The sequence below is a fragment of the Octodon degus genome, unplaced genomic scaffold (assembly GCF_000260255.1).
Source record: "Octodon degus isolate 3935 unplaced genomic scaffold, OctDeg1.0 scaffold00209, whole genome shotgun sequence".
Taxonomy (NCBI): Eukaryota; Metazoa; Chordata; class Mammalia; order Rodentia; family Octodontidae; genus Octodon; species Octodon degus.
Window position 1 is genome coordinate 3,624,615 of NW_004524785.1, and position 23,458 is coordinate 3,648,072.

General features: G+C 39.6%; 1 protein-coding gene across 1 annotated transcript in view; it reads left to right on the forward strand.

The window, feature by feature from the left end:
- The window catches only part of Hephl1 (hephaestin like 1), an 88,927-nt gene that overhangs the window by 23,292 nt on the left and 42,177 nt on the right, over window positions 1–23,458 (forward strand). Inside the window, exons 2-6 of the mRNA XM_004644779.1 lie at window positions 751–995; window positions 11,815–12,027; window positions 12,969–13,148; window positions 17,548–17,802; window positions 20,739–20,904. Coding sequence (XP_004644836.1) covers window positions 751–995; window positions 11,815–12,027; window positions 12,969–13,148; window positions 17,548–17,802; window positions 20,739–20,904 — 1,059 coding nt within the window. The remainder of the gene's footprint in view (window positions 1–750; window positions 996–11,814; window positions 12,028–12,968; window positions 13,149–17,547; window positions 17,803–20,738; window positions 20,905–23,458) is intronic.

Below are 23,458 nucleotides of genomic sequence, written 5' to 3' on the forward strand. Positions count from 1 at the left end.
TTTAGTAGTGTCTACAGGGTCTCACTATGTAGATTGGACTCATAGTGATCCGCCTGTTTCAACCTCCCAAGAGCTGGGATTATAGGCATGCGCCACCACACCTACTCTCAATTGCTGTCTCAGCGTGCCCTGGGGGGTGGTGCCATCATGGCCTGGTGGGGATCGAACCCTGTGTCTGCCTAAGCAGGCGTTGTAATCCACTGAGCTATCTGGCCGGCCCTCAGGGGGGGTATTTTCATACCTCTTCTCATAGCAATATTTTCTTTTTTTTTGAACTATTGTATTTTTTGAAAATTTGAACCTGTATCTGTTGTATAGCCTAATTAACAACTAATAATATACTGCTTTGTACAGGTACTTAATTTTCTGATTATTGAACTAAAATCTTTATTTCATCCCCATCCTCAGCCTTTGTCAAAGTTCTGAGAATGCAGTAAGTGCACAGTAAATGTTTGTTAAATGCAAACCAGAGTGTGTTGAGTGAAAAGCGGCAAGTGACTTGTGTGAATGTAGAATTCCTCGGCTTTTAGCTTGACTATGACCATTATTTGTGCCTTTGGAATTGTCACTTAACAAGCTGAGCCTCATCTCCCCATTGGTAAATTGAGATCATCTCACCAATTCTACAGAGGTCACAGGTTATGGTAAATGTCAAATGAAAAATGGAAGGATGCTATGGACTGTTAAAGGTAAGCTATTCTGGTTTCTCTTTTAATCTGTGTTTCAAAACATTTCCCTTCTTCATTTTAGGCTTGCAACCTTATTTCTTGAAAGAGGACCCAACCGGATAGGTGGTATTTACAAAAAGGCCATTTATAGACACTTCACAGATGGGACGTACACCACTGAAATCTCCAAACCGCCCTGGCTTGGATTCTTGGGCCCCATCCTGAGGGCCGAAGTGGGTGACGTCATTGTCATTCATTTAAAGAACTTTGCATCCCGACCATACTCCTTGCATCCACATGGTGTTTTCTACAACAAAGATTCAGAAGGTAAATGCCAATCCTGTATCATTGGAGTCTTGTCTTTCTTTCACAAGTAAAGCCAATGCCCTTTACAGTTAAAAGGATTCTGAGCAGTGATTACCTATGGTCCTTTATCTCCTTTTTCCTGTGTCCTTCTCTTCTCCATTTGTCTCATCTCTCTTTTCTTTATGTTCTTCCTTTTTCCTTCTGCCCTCCTTCTTTCTTGCTTCTCTTTATGTTGGCACAGCACAGGTTGCTGATCTACCTCGGCGTATGCTGCAGAAGTATCTGAGCTTCCTTCCACAGACCTAGCTGTGCGTAGGAAGCACACAGGCCAAGGAGCAGCTTGCTCCTGTCACCCACCAGGCAGTCACAGCCTTGCTGTGGGCAGCTTTCCCAGTGTGTGAATATCATCGGCCTAGCAAGCTATTGTCTGTGGTGCTTCCTTTGTGAAGCAGCCCTGCCTTCCTGTGTCTACTCCAAGACAGTTTCAATAGGGAAGTTCCTGGATTCTTTCCTAGTTAAATATATAGACTCTTCAGATATAGGTATTAATTTTCAGACAGCAGAAATTTTTTCTTTTGTATTTGTGCTAACCAGCTTTCTATCACTAAAAAAAAAAAAGCAAAACCATACACAAGTTAAGTCAACTTATAAAGAGAAAAAAAGTATTTTGGCTCATGGTTTTAGAGATTTCAGTCCATGATCAACTGGGCCTGTTGCTTTTAGACCTTGGGGAGGGAGCACATCATGGTGGGGAGCACTTGGTAGAGCGGAAGTGCTCCACTCATGGCCAGGAACCAAGGAGACAGGAGGGGGGAAGATTTGTTTCCAGTGTGCTCTTCCAAGCCTCTCTGTGACTGAAGACCTCATACAATGCCCACCTCTTAAAGTTCTCCACTTCTCAGTACCCCCACTCTGGGGAAGAAGCTTTGAACACTCAGAGCACATTTGAGGCTCCTACTGTAGCAGCACCCCTTGTTGCATGTAGCCTTGCCCCAGGTGGAATGGGGTGAATGGTGCTACACCTGTTAGGTGACTGCACCAGGGAAGTGTGCCAGGCACAGTACCATTAACTCTGATGCAACCCACCTTATCATCAAGGAGGAGCTTCTGGGTATTAGCTACTGTTCCAGGGCAGCCAAACTTGCCTGGCAGTTTCCCTTGCCAGGTCTGTGTAAACAGCCAAAGGAGAGAACTCTGATAATGAGGGCTTGCCCTTTCTTCTCAGTCTTTCCCTCCAGCTGAGGTGCACCGAGGATCTGGTAGCTCTTTTTTTTTTTTTTTTGGTGGCTGGCTCAGCCCTGTCAGCCCTGTGGGGGTGAGGCTGACATGGCATGTAGTGCTGGGGATCAAACTGAGGTCCCTGTGCTTACCTAAGCTTGCCTGAGCAGGTGCTTTAGACTGCTAAGCTATCTAGCTGGCCAAAGATCTGGTAGTTCTTAGCTGTTGAGGATGATCACATGAAATCATGCCAGGTACACTGAGGAGTTTTGTAAATACCAGGGATTATTTTGATGGCTTTTCTTTAATACAGTTTTGCAGAAGTATTAAGTTGCATGTAAAAAGGAGATGTGTCGAGATAGCTGTGCCTGTATTTTTTAAATATAAAAAAGGGAGCATCCTAAATCTTCTAAGTCTTGCCTTCATAACTCCATGTCACTGGAAAGCATACCTTTATAAGGCTGGTGGTGTCCAGAAAGTCATCTGGTACAGAGCCACAGATCCACTTTTTAAAAAATTATTCTTGACATAATACTAAATTTACCATTTGAACAATTTTTTAAGTGTATAACTCAGTGGCAGTAAGTATTTTACAGTGTTGTTCAGAACTATTATCTATTTTCAGCATAATTGTATCATTCCAAACAGAAACTGTGTATGCCTTAACAACATCTTTAAATCCTTTCTTCCCCCACCAAGCCCCTAGTAACCTCTCTTTTCATTTTTATGTCCACAATTGACCCTTCTAGGGGGTCATGTAAGTGGAGTCACACGCATTTGCCTTTTCATGTTGGGCAGATTTCTCTCCTTACACTATTTTCAAGGTTTATCCCTATTGTAGCATGTGTCAGAGTTTCACTCCTTATAAAACAAAAAATATTCCATTGCATTCCAGCGGGACACAGCGCTTGTGCATTCACCCGCTGATGGATGCTTGGTTGTTTCTACCTTGTGTACCATGGGTAATGCTGCTGCAAACACTGAATGCCGCAGGTCCTTGTGAGCATCAGTGAAAGCCACGAGCCCCTGCATCTGAAAAGCATTCATGTGTACAAAGGTTTGAACTCAATTTTAAGGCATTCTTAGGGCCCTTGAAATCATCCCTGTACCCCTGAAGCAAGGACGCTTTCAGTATCTTATTCAAGAAGCCTTTCTATGCTGTCTATGTAAGTGTCTCCCCGGCTAGTGGCCTTTGGCTTATCTCCTAGCCCTTACAAAACTGATACGGTAAAACAGAGTTCTCCCTTTTGCTTCCTTGCTTGCTTTGTCTGTACATGAGGCTGTAGATTTCCCAGGAGCAGGGTCCATCCTGGGTTGTACTGGTCCTGAGTGCCTGGCTCGGGCCTTGGTGTATACTAAGTGCCCTCTGAGTATTTTGAGTACCTTCCAGATCTAGCCCAACACCATTTTATAAGAAGTCAAAACCCAGAGGGAAAAAGTATGTGGGCTAGTTAGGAACCAAGTTAGGACCAAAAAACCAGACTGTCAACCACTGTCACTCATTTTAAGGCTGTCCGTGTCACTTCACACTACTTTTGTTCTTCCCTTCCTGCTTATGAATCTCAAGTAGGTTACTGTGAGGCCTTGACTCTTAACCTTTCTGGGTCTTCCAGGGAGTTGTTTTTAAAATTCAGAGGAATGTCCAGGCCTGACTTTCTGTAATGTAGAGGTCCTTGATTCACCACCAGTTATATTTACCACTGTCATTCACCACCAATATATAGTTTCTAGAAGGATGGCATTCATTCATAAATCTTTCATTGAGTACTACCCACTAGGTGATGGAGACTGACTCTGGGTCCCGGGAACAACATAGGGACTTTCTTTTAGTACTTCAAATGTAGTTTCTGTTTCAGATGTTTGAATATAATTACAGCAGTTGCTTTGAAGTCCTGCCTACCATACTGTACAACTAGGATACCTGACGATAGTTTCTACTGATTGCTTTTTCTTCTGACTGTGAGTCATACTTTTGAGGGATTTTTTTTTTTTTTGGTCTCATATTTTTGTTGTTATTACTGTTGAAAAGTAGACATATTTGAGACCATATTGTAGTAAGTCTGGATTCTGATCCTTTTCCTCTCAGGTAACTTGTTTATTTCTTTCTTGGTTCAGTAATTTGCTGGGCTAAATTTGTGGAAACTTTTTCCTATGGTGTGCAGTCACTGTTTCTGTTCTTTTTCTCTTTTTTTATTCAATTTTTGTTTTCGAGACTAGCTTCTGAGTGGTCATTCTTAGGTCTGTTCAGCTTAGTGGTCAACGTATATGTGGACAGAGATTGTACTTACATGCTTTGAGCAAGCAAGTCTTCTGTTTTCTGCTAGGGGCTCTGTGAGTAGGATGCATTGAAAGGCTAGACTGCTTTCATCTGCCTTAACTTGTCCTTTTTGCTGTGCCCTTGTCTGTTCTACTTGAAGCATACAGCCTGAGGAAAGGGTGAGTAATCTGGATGCTCTCCAGTCTGTGCTGTTCATGCAGCTAGCTGTAGCCAGAAGCATCACTGCAGCTTCGGGCTAGTGGAGTCAAGTCATCGCTCCTTCCTTCCCTCCTGCTATCAAGAGCATTTCTTCTGGGGTGACATCACAGTGTGCAGGCGGTGCCCACCCCTCAAATCAGACAACCCTCTCTCAACCAAAGGGACAAAATGGCTGGGCCTCACCCTATCCATTTGGGTCACTTTACTTCTCCCAGGCAAGCTGAGGGTGGGAGGAAGGGGACAGGAACATCCCCCATAAGAATGCCGAGTCCTACGCTTAGCTGATGCTCAATAGTTTTTCAGGTATAAACACTGCTAGGTAACTTCATTAAATTTACAGAATATAGAAATGAGCTATTAAAAATCAGTTTCAAAAGTCAGTGTTAAAAGTCAGTTTGTCAGCCTGGCAAGATAGCTTAGCAGACCAAAGTGCCGGCTTAAGCAAGGTAGGCAAGTGCAGGGACTGTGGTTCAATTCCCAGCACCACAAGCTGTACCAGCCCCACCTCCAGGGTGGGCTGAGCCAGCCAGAGTTCAGGTGTAGTGGCACATGCCTATAATCCCAGTGTTGGAGAGGCTGAAAACAGGAGGATCACTGAGTCCGAGCTGTATAGTAAGACCCTGCAACAACCAAATGCATTTAAAAAAAAATCAGTTTTATCTAACTTTATAGCTGCTCTTGTGGAAAAGGATCTGCTGATTTCCTTGCTTGTCTTAGTTTTTGTCTGGGCTATAGCTACAACTTGAGGATCCTGCTTAATTCAATTTAGTATTAAGGCCAGCGAGATAGCTCAGCAGACTAAGTGTCTGCTTAGGCAAGCACAGGAACCGGGGGTTTGATCCCCAGCACCACAGGTCATGCTGGCCCCACCTCTGGGCGCACTGAACCAGCCACCGAGTCCAAGATTGGTGGGGCATGCCTGCAATCCCAGCCCTGGGGAGGATAAAAACAGGAGGATCACTGCGAGTCTGAATACATAAAAAAAGGAGGGGAGACAGGGAGATGGCTCAGTAGAATAAGCGCTTGCCTGGCAAGCACAAGGGCTTGAGTTCAATCCCCAGTTCTGCCAAAAAACCCCACAAAAAACCATTAGTATTTAGGATGAACCAGACACTGTTGGATAATAAGGCAGCAAAAATGAGTAAATGCTTCGTTTCTGCCTTCAAGATATCCATCCAGGAGAGAGTGGAGCCTAGTAGTGTGTGGGTGGGACTATCACAAATTGAGCAGCTATAATACTGTGTATTCATGCCTATACTAGGACTCTGATGTACATTCTATTATGTAATGATAGAGTGAACTAGTGCTTGATCTCCATATGAAGTATGTTTAAGGATCATGGCTATTTAAAAATGAAATGTATATTTATTTAATTTTGTATTTTAGGTAAGGGTCTACAGGGTGTTCAGGGTCTCACTACTAGATTGAACTCGCAGTGATCCACCTGTTTACAGCCTCCCAAGAGCTGGGATGACAGGCACATGCCATCACGCCTAGCCTCAATTGTGGTCTCAGTGTGCCCTGGGGGCGGGGCTGGCAGGGCCGGCCCAGGGATCAAACCCCTAGCCCCTACACCTATTTGCAGGTACTTTAATCCACTGAGCTATTTGGCCAGCCCTGAAATGTATGGGGTTTTTTTAAATATAAAAAAGTATAAAGAAGGAGCAAATAGCACACAACCTTATTCCCTCATTAAAATTAGTTCAAAATAGAAAAATAGTATATTAACCTCTTCAGAAATTCTTAATAGCGCTGAAGGATATAGAAAAGTAAGCTCCCTTCTCTCACCTACTCTAGAGCCAGTTAGCTTTAACAAGTTCTTATAAATTTTGCTTGGAAATTGTCTATACAGATATGAGCACGTATATGTTTATGCTCCTTTGTGTATTTTTGTTCATTTACACAGAAAAGCTTATGCTGTACTGCTATTGTGCACATTCTGTGTTTCTTTTTCCTTTCTTGACATTTTTGGTGCAACTGTATATCCGGAGACTTTCTCTTAACAGTTATGCAGTATTCTTTGGATGGATGTGTAATTATTTAGGTTGTTTCTACCTTTTATATTTTGAAAAACATTTTCAAATATATTTCTAGGATAAATTCTGAAGAGTGAAATTTCTGGTTATGTTTATGTATATTTTGGGATAAGAGTTGACGGATACTTTTCCATAAAATTACATAGTTTATTCTTTTTTTATGATCTGGTTTATTTCTTCCCAAACTCCACTTACTCTTAATATTTTCAGGTCTGATGGGTGGGAAACAATATGCTATAATTTTAACATTCATCTTTGGACGAGGTCTTGCTAAATTTTTCAGGCTGGGCTTGAACTTGTGATCCTCTTCCAGGGTCCTAGACTAGTTCATAAAATTTAAAAGGCTACATACCTGTGAGCATATACAACTCAGTGAATAGTGCTTTGGTATCTTATTTCATTTGGCTCATGGGTTCAGAGGTATTGGTTTCCCACAGCCTGGTTCCAAGGCAGGAGTGCTATGGTGGAAGGGCGCAGTAGATCAAAGCTGCTTAGGTTGTGGTAGCTGAGAAGCACAGCACAGGGGAAGAGTAATTCCAAAGGCAGGGCCTGGGGACCCACCCCGCCCCCACCCCTGGCTCCAGTACCCTCAGCTATGAAAATCAGCCATCTCATCTACCGATGAGTAGAGCACACCCATGAGCCTGTCACCTCCCAAACCTCTTTCTTTCTTTTTTAAAAATTTTTATTTATTTATTTGTGTGTGTGGCCAGCTCAGCCCACCAGGGGGTGGGGCTGGCTGGCATGTGGTGCTGGGGGATTGAACCGCGGTCCCTGTGCTTCGCTAAGCTTGTTCTAAGCAGGTGCTTTAGACCACTGAGCCATCTCACCAGCCCCCCAAGCCTCTTTATCGAGCCAAGTTGACAGTTAAGCTAAACTGTCACACTTGTGCTTGGTTTCATGGAAATTGCAGTCTTAACAGGAGAGATGGAAATTAATAAAAAAATGCATCCACTCTATAAAGTATGACTGTAATATATATATATATATATATATACACACTATATTTTTAAGAACATAAGTAACTTCTCTGAATAAATGTTAGCCAATATTTATCAAATGGTTCCTATATACCAGGCATTGTAATAAGAGCTTTATAAATGTTATATCAAATACCTTAACTCTATGAGAGGCATATTATTATTATCATCATGTTACAGGTGAAATTCATAAGAAAAAAGCAAGTTTCCAGGTCATAGATAATAACTGATAAAGGATCTAATTCTAGTCAATCTAATTTCAGGGACTATGAACTTAACCATAGCCTTCCTCCTGTGTAAATGTGTTTTGTAAAAGCTGACCTAGTTCAGGGAGTTTAGGATTGCTTGAGTCAGACCTTGCTGAGGCTTAGAATTTATGTTAAAAACATTTGACTTTTATCCCAATACAGACTGGAAGTCATGGAGTGATTTTAAGAAAGGCAGTTAGATTTGAGGAGTGGAAAGATCATTCTTGCTGTAGCTTGCAAAATGGACCAAGAGATGGAGGGAAGCCAGCTAGAAGATAACCGAGAACCCTATGGGAGAGCTGATGGCAGTTTGGAAGAGGGTTGTGATGGGGAAGAAGCAGGGCCTTGTTATTGCTTGGAAATGGGGGAGGGAAGGAGAGAAGAAGAGATAGGAATGTTGCCTTTAGCCAGGCATGGTGGTGCAATACCAACACTCAGGTGGTGGAGGCAGAAGGACTGCAGTGAGTTCAGGCCTGTCGAAACTACATAGTGATTTCAAAGGCCAGTGTACATAGTGAGGCCCTGTTGAAAAGGGGTAGAGGGGGAATGCAACAAGAATGCTTCTTTTGTTTCTGGCCAGTGGAGTTGGATCGCCACCGTGACTTTCAGTGAGAGAGGAGGCAGTGGCTAAGGGGCAGACTTGGCAGAGAGGAGCTAATGCTCTCCAGGAAAGGTTGCATCTGAGATCCTCTGAGATTCGTACGTGGGGATGTCAAGTAGACAGATAGCAGTGAAAAGCTCAGGGGTGAAGTTCAGGTTGGGGAACTGGCATGTGGCTGCTTGGTGACACGGTGGAGATGGTGCCATTAGTCAGGGAAGGAACACCCTGGGCATGGAAGGAAGGAGCCAGCATTGTTCCCAAATGTTTCTCACAGTGAATGGCAGATAGATAAGAGTGAGCTGGAAAAGTAGCCTAGCGAAGAGTGGCCAAGAGGACAGTGTAATGTCCCAGAAGTCAAGGGAAGACAATTGTTTAAGGAGGGAAGGAGCTGACTGTGATATCAAATACTGCCAGAAAACCAGGTAACACAAGTAATCTTTTTGGTACCAGGGATTGAACTCAGGACTTTGTGCTTGCCAGGCAGGCACTTATGCCCCTGAACTATCCCCCAGGACCACAAGTTATCTTTTTAAATGTCATTTGAATTTAATGAATGTGGAGGTTAGCTCTTGGATGTTTCTAGTGTTTAATTCTTCCATTTAGCTCAATCAGAAAACAGCAAGCTACAGTAGTTAAGTAGAAGTTTTGGTAAAAACTGGTTTGTTAAAATACCATGTAGTCTCAACTCAAATTTAGAGATAAGAAAATATTTTTAAAACAGTGTTTTTATCTTTTGGAAACTGTGTGTGTGTGTGTGTGTGTGTGTGTGTGTGTGTGTGTGTGTGAAACACAGGGCCTTCACACGGAGCTACTCCCCAATGCCCACTTTTTCATTTTTCACTTTGAGATAGGGTTTTGCTAAATTGTTAAGATGTCCAGGCTGGGCTCAGACTTGTGATCCTTCTGCTCCAGCCTTGGGAGTGTTGGGATTACAAAGTATGCACCAACTTGCCAACTTTTGTAAGCTGTCCTTGAAAACATTAAGATATAGCTCAGCATACTATTCAGTAATTTATATATAACAACTCTCTTGAAGATTCTCTCAGAATTTTGTACTAGTAGAAAATTCCTGGGGCCGGGGAGATAGTACAGTAGAATAAAGGCCTGAGTTCAATCCCCATTTCTGCCGGGGGAAAAAAAAAAGTTTCTCTATCTTAAAGAACTTTTTTTTTTTTATTGGAGAATGAAATAATATAATTATGTAACCTCATATATTGAGTCCATTTTAACCATATAACCAGAAATTCAGTGCTTCCCATAATATGAAAGGGCTGCAAAGAACTTTATATTTTTGTTTCCTTTATTTAAATTTTTTTCTTATGACTTTCATCTCTTGAGTATCACGTAGTCTTTAGGTTTAATTTTTAAAATTCATATTATTTTTTGAATAAAAAAGTAATTAAAAGTTAATATGTAATAAGTGAAAGATAATATGTAAAGTATGATTAAATAAAAGAATAATCCATTTATTATGTTCTCAATAATTTTCATGGGAAGTCAGTCACACAGTGGATTCTAATCTGCCTCAGTCACACGTTGATAGGTTTTTTTTTTTTAATTTAGTATTTTGAGACTTTATTTCTGGTACAGGTTGCAGGTCTTTTTTAATATTAATTTTATTGAGAAAAGTAGCAATGAGACAGTTTCAAAACAGGTTAGTAGGACAGTTTCAATAAGTAATACAGTGCATACTGTTGTCTTTGTAGTAGCATTCAGGCCTTTCTTCTCTTTTTTTTCCTGTATTTAGGGCAGGGTGTATAGGGCATTCAGGTTATTGCTAAGTAGATCAGACTCCTAGCGATTCTTCTGTTTACAGCCTATGAATAACCACTAAGAAGACAACAATATGCAATGTATTAATTATTGAAACTGTCCTACTAATCGGTTTTGAAACTGTCTCATTGCTATTTGTTTCTCAATAAAAGTATTTAAAAAAATAAATAAATAAATGGTAGGGATTACAAGCATGTGCCACCACACACGGTCTCCATAGCTCTCTCAGCGTGCCCCGGGGGGCAGGGCTAGTACAGCATGCTGGGGATTGAACCTGGCAGCTGCTCTGCCGGAGCAGGCACTTTAGTCTGCTGAGCTATCAGGCCGGCCCTCACATGCTGGCGGCTTTAATGCCATACTAGTGGGTATTAGCAGTTACCATATGGGGTTGCTTTGAAGAGTAAATGTGATAATATATACAGAGTGCCTACTAGACTGGCACATACTAGGGGCTTCACTGTTCTTTCTGGCATCCTTCTCTCAAAGACCAATTATGTCTTCATGACCAAATTTGTTAAAAAGACAGATACTAGGATGTAAGAAGGTGACTCTTTCTCAAAGAGGAGGGCTATCAAGAGATGGATGGAGCAGAGAGGGAGGGAAGGAAAGAGCAAGTGCACAAAGGTGTTAAGACACGTGATGCTTGTGCACCAGTCCCTCACGCCGAGTGTAAACATTTTGCATTACAAATATGTTCTAATTTTTAAAAAGGTGACCTTAGACTTTTGATCTTACTTTTTCTTGAGCTTGCCTCAGCTATTCTGGTGCTTGCTGTGTTACTTGACTTTTCCCCTAATGCCCAGCACATTTATCAGCCTGTGCTTTACATCCTTCAAGGCCCCTCACATACCACCTGAAGTATCTGGTATTTGTAACATGCACAGATTGATGACCTTCCTGCTCTCCGGGTGGCTTTCACACCAGTTTTATCAGCGGACTTCCTTTAATCATGCACTCTTAGTTTATAAAAATGAGCAAGAGGCTTCTCTGTGCACTAATCCCACTTTCTGATAGATCCTTCAGCTTGTGTATAGCGTGCGTATTTTTATTTAAAGTTACATTTCACATAGCACGCTGCTTTCTTTTCCAGTTGTCTGGAAAGCATGTCTTACCATTCTTTCTTATCCCCCTGATGTCTATATGGAGTTCAGCCCGTGACATCCCCAACGGTGTGTTCATTGTTCTTCTGCTGCTTCCCCTTCCCTTCATGAATTGAATCCTCCTTACCAGTGCAGTCGACCCACCAGAAATTATTATGAACATTTCTTAAGTACTGAGCAAAGCGCTCTGGATACATTGCCTCGTTTAGTTCTCATATTCCTATGAGATAGCTACCAACATTCCAGTTTACCAGGGAAAACAAAGGCATTGATCGGTGAAGTAACTTGCCTCAAGTCGCATAGCAAGTGCATTTTACTTCAGTTATGTATGATTCCCAAACTCTTGCCCTCTCTACCATAGAATAAGCTCTCTATGTTTTAACTGTTTTTTTATTTTTTTCTTGGAAGGAGCCTTATATCCAGATGGAACATCGGGAAGAAACAAGGATGATGATATGGTTCCTCCTGGCAAAAACTACACCTATGTCTGGCCAGTGCAAGAAGAGTATGCACCTGCTCCTGCAGATGCCAACTGCCTGACCTGGGTGTACCACTCACACATTGATGCCCCTAAGGACATCTGCTCTGGGCTGATTGGCCCTCTGCTGGTGTGTAAGCAAGGTAAGGAGCCTCCCAGCAGAAGCTGGTTCCCAGCCAGCGACTGCTTTGTTGGAAGTGTGACTAAGATTCTGGTCTTGATTCACTTACCACCTTCATTGTACATCAAATATGCTGCTGCTGCTGCTCCTGCACTTTTAAATTCTGGGCAATTCTTCTAATATGGAAAACCAGTCTAACAGAGGCAAAGGGTAATAATCTTCATTATATTTAAGAATCTGCATGACATTACAAAACATATGCTTTCATTTATAAAGAAATTTAGGCCTGCAAGTATAGCTCATTAAAAGAGTACTTACCTAGCATTAAATGGCTTGGTTTCAATCCCAGCACTAGCAAAATAAGGAAAAAAAAAAAAAAAAGAAAGAAAAGAATTTAATACATATAAAAGTCCCAGCTAAATGGCCGAGGATACCCTTTGCTTTGTATTCCATTCGGCTAGTGTGCTGTTTATTCCCTATCAACTGAGTTTTGATTTGTCAGCAGTATAGCCAGATTTCCAAGTCTGTAGTTGCAAAGATTTTTGCTGTGATTTTTTTTCTTTTTTAAAGAAAATGAGATTTTTAAAAAAAACATTAGAAACAATACAGCATGTCACTAAACAAAATGATAGGAATTCCACAATGGTTGTTATGTTGCCTATTATTGTCTTCAAATTAGTTGTTCAGATTATCAGACATAATTATGCAAAGTTGGTCAACAAAAATTAAAAAGAGAGGAAAAATTTTAAACATTAACTGCTTAAATTAGCTTGGACAATTGTGACTTTTCTATAATTCTGTCATTTCATCGAAGCCCTTTTGGCCCTCTGTATTACGGTTGGTGCGTTATCTTTGTCTTCAACAAACGTCAGACCTCCCTGACATCACTGCCAAGAAGAAAACCTCACTTTGATTTAATTCACTTGAAACTTTTTTCTCTGCTCCCTTGGCTGTGCTTGGTAGGTGTCCTGAATAAATATTCAGGGACAAGGACTGATGTGGACCGCGAGTTTGTTATCATGTTTACCCTTGTGGATGAGAATCAGAGTTGGTACCTGGATGAAAACATCAGACATTTCTGCACTGACCCAGATTCAGTTGACAAAGATGATGCTGTTTTCCAGAGGAGCAACAAAATGCACGGTGCGTACTTCCCGTATGTCCTTAAACACGAGCCAGCGCTGTCTGCTCTGTGAGGTACTGTGGGTAGAGACATGAGACATGGAGATGTCGAGGCTAGTTAACGTAGTAACGGCATTGCTGTGAAAGTGATATAAGACACAGGTATGTTGGATGCTGCACAATTTGAGAGAGGATAAGGCCATGGCTACAAGTTAAATTGGATATGAAAAATGGAAAATTGTGGTACAGAAACTAGGTGGATCAGTGTTATAATCAAGAAAGAATCCATGGCTTGCGTGAGCCCCTAAAACAGGTGGGTTTAGATTAACAGGAAGTAAAGTAAAATCATCACTACATGCAAATAATAATCCTGCGTTTTACCAGGAGTAATGACACAAACCTAAAATCTCAGCTCTGTGGGAGGCCAAGGTAGTAGGAACACAAGTCTAAGCCTAGCCTAGTCAACTTAGTCTCAGAATTAAAAGATAAAGGATTGAGGTACATAGCTCGGTGTGAAGGGACTGGTTTCAGGCCATTCTTAAAAAAAGAAAATGAAGGCCAGTGACATAGCTCAGTGGACCAAGCACCTGCTTTGGCAAGTGCAGACACCAGGGTTCCATCCCTGGTCCCATATGCTGAACTGGCCCACCTCTGGGGTGCACTGAGCCAGCTGCCGAGTCTGGGCATGGTGGCACACACCTCTAATCCTAGCACTGGGGAGGCTGAAAACAGAAGGACCACTCCCAGTCCAAACTGCGTAGTGAGACCCTGTACCAAACGTAAAATGAAAAAAAGAAAGAAAAAGAAAATCCAATGTCTTGCAGCCTCTTATTCAGTAACCGTTTTCTTCATGGCTGCTAAATTTTAAGGATTATGGTATACATAGCAGCTTTTAAAATAGAAGAGTATATGCTACTTTACGTTGTTTGTATTAGTATGTTTGCAGTGTAGTATAATGTCCACCTTGCTTTCATGGAGCTGATAAATGTAGCTGACGCATCTGAATTCCTTTTTTACCCCCTTCCTTCTCTCTCCCCACTCCCCAAATCTCTTGATCCCCTTCACATTTGACAATGATCTATCTCCCTACTTTCTGTTAGCTTTTCTTTTGCTCTTTACTTATAATTTGGGTTTCTCATATGAGAGAAACCGTGCATTATTTAAGCTTGCATGTCTGATTTATTTCACTTAACATTATGGTCTTACTCAACATCTATTTTCCTATATATGACTTGTTTATCTTTCTTTATGGCAGAGTAATACTCTGTTGAGTATAAAGGGAGTACCTTATTTCCCTTGTCAATTTTTCTGTTCGTGGACATTTAGGCTGCTTCCAAGATTTAGCTATTATAAATTATAGTGCTCTAAACATGGATCATCTTTATAGCACTGTAATATGATGTGTTTATTTCACAAAGATACATAGACAGGGATTAGTGGGTCAACAGGAATTTCTAGTTTTAGTTTTTCAAGAAAATGCCCATAATTACTTCTATAGTAATTGTACTAGTTTACATTCCTTCCAGCAATTTAGAAGGGCTCCTTTCCCCTACTGCCTTGTCAGCATTTCTTCCTCTTATATTTCTTTTTTATGATGGCCATTATTTGTGGAATAAGGTGGAATTTCAAGGTTGTTTTAATTTGCGTTTCTCTGAGTATTTCTTTAAGTATTTATTGGCTATTTGTGATTCTCGTTCTGAGATGTATCTACTCATTTCCTTGCCCGTGTTTTTACTGGGTCTTTTATTTTTGGAATTCTAATATTTTTTCATTCTTTATATAGTCTAGATATAAGTCCACAGTATGAAGAATAGCTGGCAATTTTTTCCCCATTTTGTAAGTTTTCTTTTCACCCCACTGGTTGTTTCATTTGCTATGCAAATGTTTTTTACTTTGATATGATACTATTTGTTGATTCTTGGTACTATTTCCAGTACAATCAAGATTCTGTTCAGTAGTGCTTACCTGTGCCTATGCCTTTACCTATTTTATCTGCCTGCTTGCTTAATGTTTCTATTTTAACATTTAGTTCATTAGTCAGCTTTTATTTTATTTTAGTACATAGTGAGAGATATGGGTCTAGATTCAGTCTTCTGCAGGTGAATAGCCAGTTTTCCTAACACCATTTATTCAAGAGGCTATTTTCCTCCAATCTGTGTTTTGTTGTTTGTTTTTTGAAATGAGTTTTCTGTACACAGTTTACACTGACCTTGAACTCACTCACTGGCCTCAGACTTCAGGCAGTCCCCCTGCCTCAGCCTCCACAACGTTGGGATTACAGGCATGTGCCACCATAACCAGCTCCAGTGTATATATTTGACCCGTTTGTTGAAGAGCAAATCATTAAAAATACTTGGGGTTGTCTCTGCATTCTGTATTCTGTTGCATTATGATGCATGTCTGTGTTTGTGCCACTCCAATACTGTTTCCATCCTGTAGCTTCATAATATAACTTGAGTCTGGGATTATGATGCCTCTTGCTTTGCTCTTGTTACTTAGGATTATTTTTGTTATTCTATCCTTGTTCCATATGAATTTGAGGATTGTCTTCTCTAGTTCTGGGAAGAGTGCTACTGGTATTTTCACTGGGATATATATATATTTGGCCATTTTGACTGAATTGGCTCTGCTGTCCAGAAACGGGATGTATTTCCATTTTCTAAAGTTGTCTTTAATTCCCATTTCAGATCACTGTAGTTTTCATTGCAGAGGTCTTTCACTTGCTTGGTGAGGTTAAGTCCTACATATTTCATTTTTTTGGTGCTATAGCAAATAGTGTTTTTCTCTAATTTCTTTCTCCGTGAGTTCATTATTAGTGCATAGGAATGCTGGTGATTTTTGTATTGCTGTTGTGTCCTGCTGCAGTATTTAATTTGGTTATCAATTCTAAGAGTCTTTTGGTGGGCTTTGCATGTCTTCTATGTGGAGAACCATGTCATCTTCAAATAATGATAATTTGACTTCTTACTTTCCTATACATATCCCTTTTATTTTTTTTTCTTGCTAATTCCTCTTGAAAATATTTTGAGTAGTATGATGAACTTAGTATTGTCTCATATCTGATTTTAGAGGGAAAGCTTTCAGTTTTTCCCCATTTAGTATAATGTTGGCAGCAGATTTGTTGTTCATGACTTTCCTCAGGTTGAGACAGGTCCTTATATACCTGTTTTCTTCAGTGTTTTCATCATGAAAGAAGGTTGGATTTTTGTTACAGGCCTTTTCTGTGTCTGTTGAGATGATATTGATTGTGGTTTTTGTCCTTATTTCTATTTTATGCAGTGTACTACATGTGCTGATTTGTATATGTTGAACATTCCCTGCTTTCCTGAGATGATGTCTACTTGGTCAAAATGTATGATTTTTTTGATGATTTTGTTTGCCTGCATCTTATTGAGAACTTTTGCATCTATACTCATTAAAGAGATTGGCTTATAGTTCTCCAAATGAAGGGTTTTTTTTTTCTTTGTTTGTTTTGATTTTTACTTCCTTTGACCAAGACCTCCTTGGCTATCATTTAGATAGTGTAAAAGCATTCAGCACTGGCCCTATGGTATAAACATAATCAATAAAATTCTGCCCCAGTTCTGCCTAGTAAGTACCGTTTTTTTTTTTTTTTTTAATTTTATGTATTTGGTACAGGGTCTCACTACGCAACTTGGATTTTTAGTAATCCTCTTGTTTTCAGCTTCCCCAGAGCAGGGATTATAAGTGTGCACCACCACACCTGGACTGGTTAAAGGCTCAGCCCACCCAAGGGCGGGGCTGGCACAGCATGCAGTATCGGGGATGGAACCCGGGTCCCTGCGCTTGCCCAAATGGGCTCTCAGTCAGCTGAGCTATCTTGCTAGCCCTTAAGTAACTGGTTTTCTTATGTGCTTTTAAAATAAAAAATATAAATACATCTCGTAAGTGCTCTTGAATCAATTTGCTGATTTGTTTTGTTATCCAGTTAAGCAGATACCACATACTAGATTTTCTGCTGGGTCCCAGTGGTTTCCAGTCCCAAGGAATGTGGATGACAGATTTGCAAATGAAGGACCCAATAGTTGGTGCCTAAGCTGTCCTAGAGACTTGTTCAACTCCAGACCTTGTGATTGTGCTCACTCAGCAACTCAAAGGCTGTTGTCAGTGTGTACTGACTTTTTATGACTTTGCATAACTCTTATATGCAGTACTATAATACATAAGAGGACATAGAAATATAGTACTGTGTTGTACTGATTTTCATTTTATCAGGTGCAAGTGTTCTTCTCTTGTAAAAGATCAACACAAAGCTTTAAGTTCCCTTCTGGGGCAACTGGATAAAAACATTACACCAGTGATCTTCTCTGATTTTCAGCTGTACTAGAGTATACATTACTATGGATATTTCTGGTCATATTTGCCTCTGTCTCTTCCATTAGTGTTTTTCTGTTTTCAGCTCTCAATGGATACCTGTTTGGAAACTTTCCTGAGCCTGAAATGTGTGTTGGTGAATCTGTGTCCTGGCACCTATTTGGAATGGGGAATGAGATAGATATACATTCTATCTATTTTTACGGTAACACCTTCATCAGCAGAGGGCATCGGACAGATGTCGTCAACCTGTTCCCAGCTACCTTCCTCACAACGGAAATGTTAGTTGAGAATCCTGGGAAGTGGATGATAACCTGCCAAGTCAGTGACCACCTGCAAGGTAAAGAGCTTGAAGACCTGTGTGGAGTTGCTTAGAATGGGATACGTACGCCACGTAGCCATTGGTGCTTCCAATACTTACTGTTAAGTAGACTCTTACAAGTATTATTTTTACTTAAATATTAAATATGTAGAAATATAAAATGCTCATTTAGTTGGCATTCTATCAACAGATATTAACTTATCATGTTCCTAAGAAGAAAAGGAAAAAAATGAAATTTTTGAAGAACCTATAATCTTGTACTTTGACATAGATATTTATAAATATAGGGCCAAGAAAAACAGATATTCTTTGGGCACTTTTATCCCTATTTCAGAGCAACAGAGGGGCTTCCTGGGATGAGATTTAAAATGTGGGTAGAAACTGGGTAGATTGAGAAAGGCTGAATTCAGTGGTGCATACCTATAATCCCAGCTACTAGGCAGGCTGAGGCAGGAGGATCACAAGTTCAAGACCAGCCTGGCAACTTGGCAAGAACCTGTCTCATAATAAAAATAAAAAGGGATATGGCTTAATGTTAGAGCATCCCTGGCTTTGGTCCTGGGTACTGCAAAGAAAAAAGTTTCCAGATAGTACAAGCATGAAGTGAAAAACTACGTGAACTGTCAGTGGCTATAGATAGAATAATAAGAACCTTCTAACTAGGACCAATTCCCCCACTGAATTCTTGAATTTCCTCTTGAACACCTCAAGTAACTGTAGCAGCTCACCTCATATCTTAGCTGATCTAGTAGAATGTTCTTGCTTATTTTGAGGCAAAATCCATTGTCCTATAGCATTGTTCATGGTTTATGACAGATGCATAATAAACACTGTTGACTTAAATGCCTGTTGAGGCCAGAGATAGCTCAGCAGCATAAGCATCTGCCTCTCAAGTGTAAGGTCCTAAGTTCGATCCCTGGTACAAAAAAAAAAAAAAAAAAAAGAAAGAAAAAAAGAAAAAAAAATGCCTGTAAATGACTTAGTCCTAGTTTCTTGGGACAATATAGAATAGGTTCTTAATTATGTGGAGCATATAGTTTGAGCCAAAGGAGTGAGGAGAGAGCAGTCTAAGAATGTAGATTGGTCTCTATGGGAGGGGCTTTCAGTAGCTGGGCTAGGGAGCTTGGAGTGTGTCCAGGAAAGCCATGTGAGTCCTTCTAGAGCTTCAGACACACTATTGACATACTGTAGTCAACACAGTTGTTTGGGAAGGTTACCATGATAGATGTCTGTAGAGAAGATGCTATGGGGAAATTCTGGCCACTGGTTGACGTTTAACAAGAGTTGGCAGCATTAAAGGAACACAAACAAAGAGTCTGACCTAAGATGGTAAGAACAAGAAGTCACTTTATCAATGAACTGAACACAGAAGAAATAATTTATGAGTAATTTCTGAAGATAATAACTATATACAGTCACTAACAGATGCAGCAGTCCAACTGTTTAGGATAGTTCGGTAACACATTCTTGTTCACATCCACCTTATATGACTTCTCTTAGCACTACCCAGCTGGGTTATTCCAATTAAATTCAAGTCAAGAGTTGATCCATTAATGTGTAGTGGTCTGAAAAGACAAGAATGATCAACACAAAGTTCCTATTCTTAAGGAATTTCATGCTGTTAAATCTGAGGAGAAATTCTTTGACCTAGGAATTCCAAATCTAGACTTAAAATTAAGAAAATAGCAGCCATCTGAGACTAATAGGATTGCTAAATTTGGTCAGTAGTTGTGGACATAAGCAGATGTTTATGTATTCATCAATATGTATTTCCTAAATTGTTCACATCCTCAGAAAAATTAATGTAAAATAAAAATATGCATAATTGAATTTTAAAAATCAGTAACTCTATCTGGAGGTATTGGCATCATATTTTCATGAATATGATCCCTTACTATTTTCTATACCTTTAGTAAATACAGAAGTGATATATAAATAAAATCAGTCTCATATACTATTTTATATTTTACTTATTCCCCTTATTAATGTATTAGAACAACAATTTCATGTCAGTGAATATTGAGCTACTTCATCATTGTTAATGCTGTCAGTGTTCATAACAAGAATATCACAATTTATTGAACCAATACTGTGCTCAACACTTGCATTTTCCTTCTCCTTTCCTACCTTTTTTTTTTTTTTTTGGCCACTATATACAGTCTACAAGTGTTTGCACATGTGTCTGAATATTTCCTTAGGAATACTACTAAATGACTTTTTTAGGAATCCTAGGGTTAGACTTTAACTTCCTTTTTGAAAAGTGAAAACATACATTGATAAATTCTTTTTAGAAACTGTTGCCAGGGAGATAGCTCAGCAGAATTAGTGCTTGCCTGGTAAGCGCAGGGTCCTGACTTCAATCCCCAGTATGGCACAAAAATTAAATAAATAAATAAATAAATAAATAAATAAATAAATAAGAAACTGTCATTCTTCCACCCATGGTGTGTGTGTGCTTCTCTTCATTGATCTACCAACACTGAAAAGTATTAGTATTTTTAATCATTACCAATTTTATCAGTGAGAAACACTGCCATGCAATTGCTATTTAGGTTGAACTATTTTTATTGTTTGTCTTTTTTTTTTTTTTTTGGCGGAACCGGGGCTTGAACTCAGGCTCCTGCGCTTGCCAGGGAAGTGCTTATTCCACTGAGCCATCTCCCCGGCCCTATGTTTGTCATTTCTTTTGAGCATAATCTGCTTATACTCCTTGCCTATTTTTGATTAGAGACTTACTTTTTTCTTCCTTATTTTCAAAAGTGACTAAAATATTAATCTTTCATCATGTGTTATAAGTATCTTCCTGTCCACCATTCATCCTTGGATATTTAATTCTTGTTTGTAGCATAAGTTTCTGTAAAGAGGCTTAAAATGTCCATGAAGTCAAATCTTACCAATCTTTTTCTGTATCTTTTAATTTACACATTGGTTTGTGCTTGTCCTCCAATCTGCAGCTGGCATGCTGGGGCAGTACAACGTTGGGAACTGCAAAGCTGGTGTTTCTCACCCTAAGGCGGGTCAACAGAGGCACTACTTCATAGCAGCTGAAAAAATCCTTTGGGATTATGGTCCTCATGGCTATGACAAATTCACTGGTCTTCCCCTAAATTCTTCTGAGAGGTAAGCACTCGTTACTACTCAGTGGTGCTGCTTACTTTTTGTCCTGCTGCTGCTATCTGTCTCTGTCTCCCTGTGTCTCTTTGTCCGTCTCTGTCTCTGTCACTGTCTGTCTCATCCTGGTTTACCCTTGATCTCCTTTGTATTCCTATTTATTTACTTATTGTACTGAAGATCAAACTTAGGACCTTATACTTGCCAGGCAGGTGCTTAGGCTGCAGAGCTATCTCTCTGATCCTAGGCCAGTAGACATTTTTTTTTCTTTTTAATTAATTTTATTGAGAAAGAAATAGCAATGAGACAGTTTCAAAACCAATTAATAAGACAGTGTCAATAATTAATGCATTGCATATTGTTGTCTTTGTAGTGGTTATTCATAATACAAGATGCAGACATGATATCCTGTCCAAACACTAGTAGTACAAATATTTCTTCTCATTGAATTAAAAGAAAGTAGCTGTATATCTATCCTATTTTGAATATACAGGTACAAAATAGTCCATTTGTTTCCCTTTTTTTGGCCTAGCTTTGTCAGAGAAGAGTATTCCATTGCCATTTAAATATTGTAGGTGTGTGAATTCAGCAAAATATTCCAATATAGCCCAGTAGTCCATGATAGTTGTAAGTTATCCATAGGTCTGGCAATGTCAGAAGTTGCTGACTTGAGCCTTTTACAGCTCAGCATATTAATATGGCTTTACTTTTTATACCTTGTGTTTATACTTTTCTGCTGGATGGGTAAGTCCTTTGCATTCCTGGCGCTGCTCTCACGAGCACATGCTACATAGATGATCTCATTTTGCTCCTTAAGGGTTCTTAAAATAAGACTGCTGAGAACCGGCAGAGCGTTCACTGCTCCGTGATATGCTCTTAAATCGAAGCACCACATTCATTCATCGTACATTTCTTAAGTACCACTATGTACAAACTGACAGAGTAAAGACTAAGGCCTTAGCACACGCGGACCAGATCAGTCTCGGGAGAAAATATGACAGAACTCAGTTCAATGCAAGTGAACTTATTAAAAGATGAGCTTTTTAGGCTTAAGAGCAACCTGATGTAAGTTCTGCCCTTTCTAAGGCCTATGAATGTCCTCTTTTCCTTATCCATTAAAATGTCACTTTTCTCTCCAAAGCCTAACTGTAATGTTGCTTCTGAAGTGATCCTTCCCCTGACTCCTGACTTGTAATTCATTGCTCTTCAGGAGCCCACAGCACATAGTATTTTTCAATATACAAATTTATTAAGTGGATGTAGAATCCTGCAACTTACAGAATTATATGCAGTGATGTCTGTGAAAGCCTTAACACACTGAGGATTGCTATTTTTCTCTGGTCATTATTTGAATTGGAAGGAACACAAATTCTTCTTTGTGACCAATGATAAGGCATACTTCGTTTTCTTAACTGTACTTTCTTCTTTTCCTATTTCTTTTCCTTCTTCTCTTCCTTTTTTTTTTATATACGCTGAAGTTGAAAAACTTTATTGTATTCTTTTATATATATATTAATTTTATTGAGAAAGAAATAGCAATGAGACAGTTTCAAAACAGGTTAGTAAGACAGTTACAATAATTAATACATTGCATATTGCTGTCTTTGTAGTTGTTATTCACAGTACAAGATGCAGACCATCCAGCAGAAAAGTATAAAAATGAGGTATAAAAAGGAAAGCCATATTAATATCCTGAGCTGTAAAAGGCAAACCTTTTACAGGTGAAATAGTAGTATGGATAACCCACTACTATTGTGCACTACGGGACTATATTGGATTACTTCCCTTCCTTGTGTGATTTCTTCCTTCTTCCACCAAATTAATGCACTTGCAAAGATTTTGTGGGAATCATCTATGAGAAACTCTTCAATAGCAGCATTCTCTATTGGCCAATATTTCTTCATAAATAGAATAATGTTAATTGACATTAAATATCAATGGCTACTTAAATGCTATGTGAAATCACATTGTACTGGTGGCATAAAAGAAACGAAAGTGTCTAAGAAAATGTCCACACCTTTATGTGGAGAAAGTAGCTGTATACACAGGAAAATAAAAGTAATTTTGCACATTACAAATAGAAATGAGTGAGTTCTCTGGGTATTCAGGGAGAATAAAGATAGCCAGGAAACAACTGGTTTTCAAAGAGGATGTTTTTTGGTTTTCAAAGAGTGACAAAATATATATAAGTGAATGGTGAAAAGAGAAAATTTAGATGCAGGAGTTAACACAAAGCATGTACTGTATAGCAGAGTGAGTAGGTCAGGAGTGGACTGGCGTATCTGAATAAGGGAATGAACATTTTCTTGGGACAATAGTGAGAAAATGGGGCAAACCAATTATCAATTACAGAGGTCCTTTGATACTCTTGAGCTTTATCTGATTTGCAATTGGAAGCTGTTGACGATTTGGGGACAGGTAAATGACAATGAAAGTTACCATTCTGTAGAACAAAGTTCTAGTAATGTATGTGCTGAGGAGAAAAAAAGGAATGAGCCAGTGCAAGATAAAGGATGGAGAGTATGCATTTGGGGTTCATGTAGTGACCCAAACCCAAGGGGAA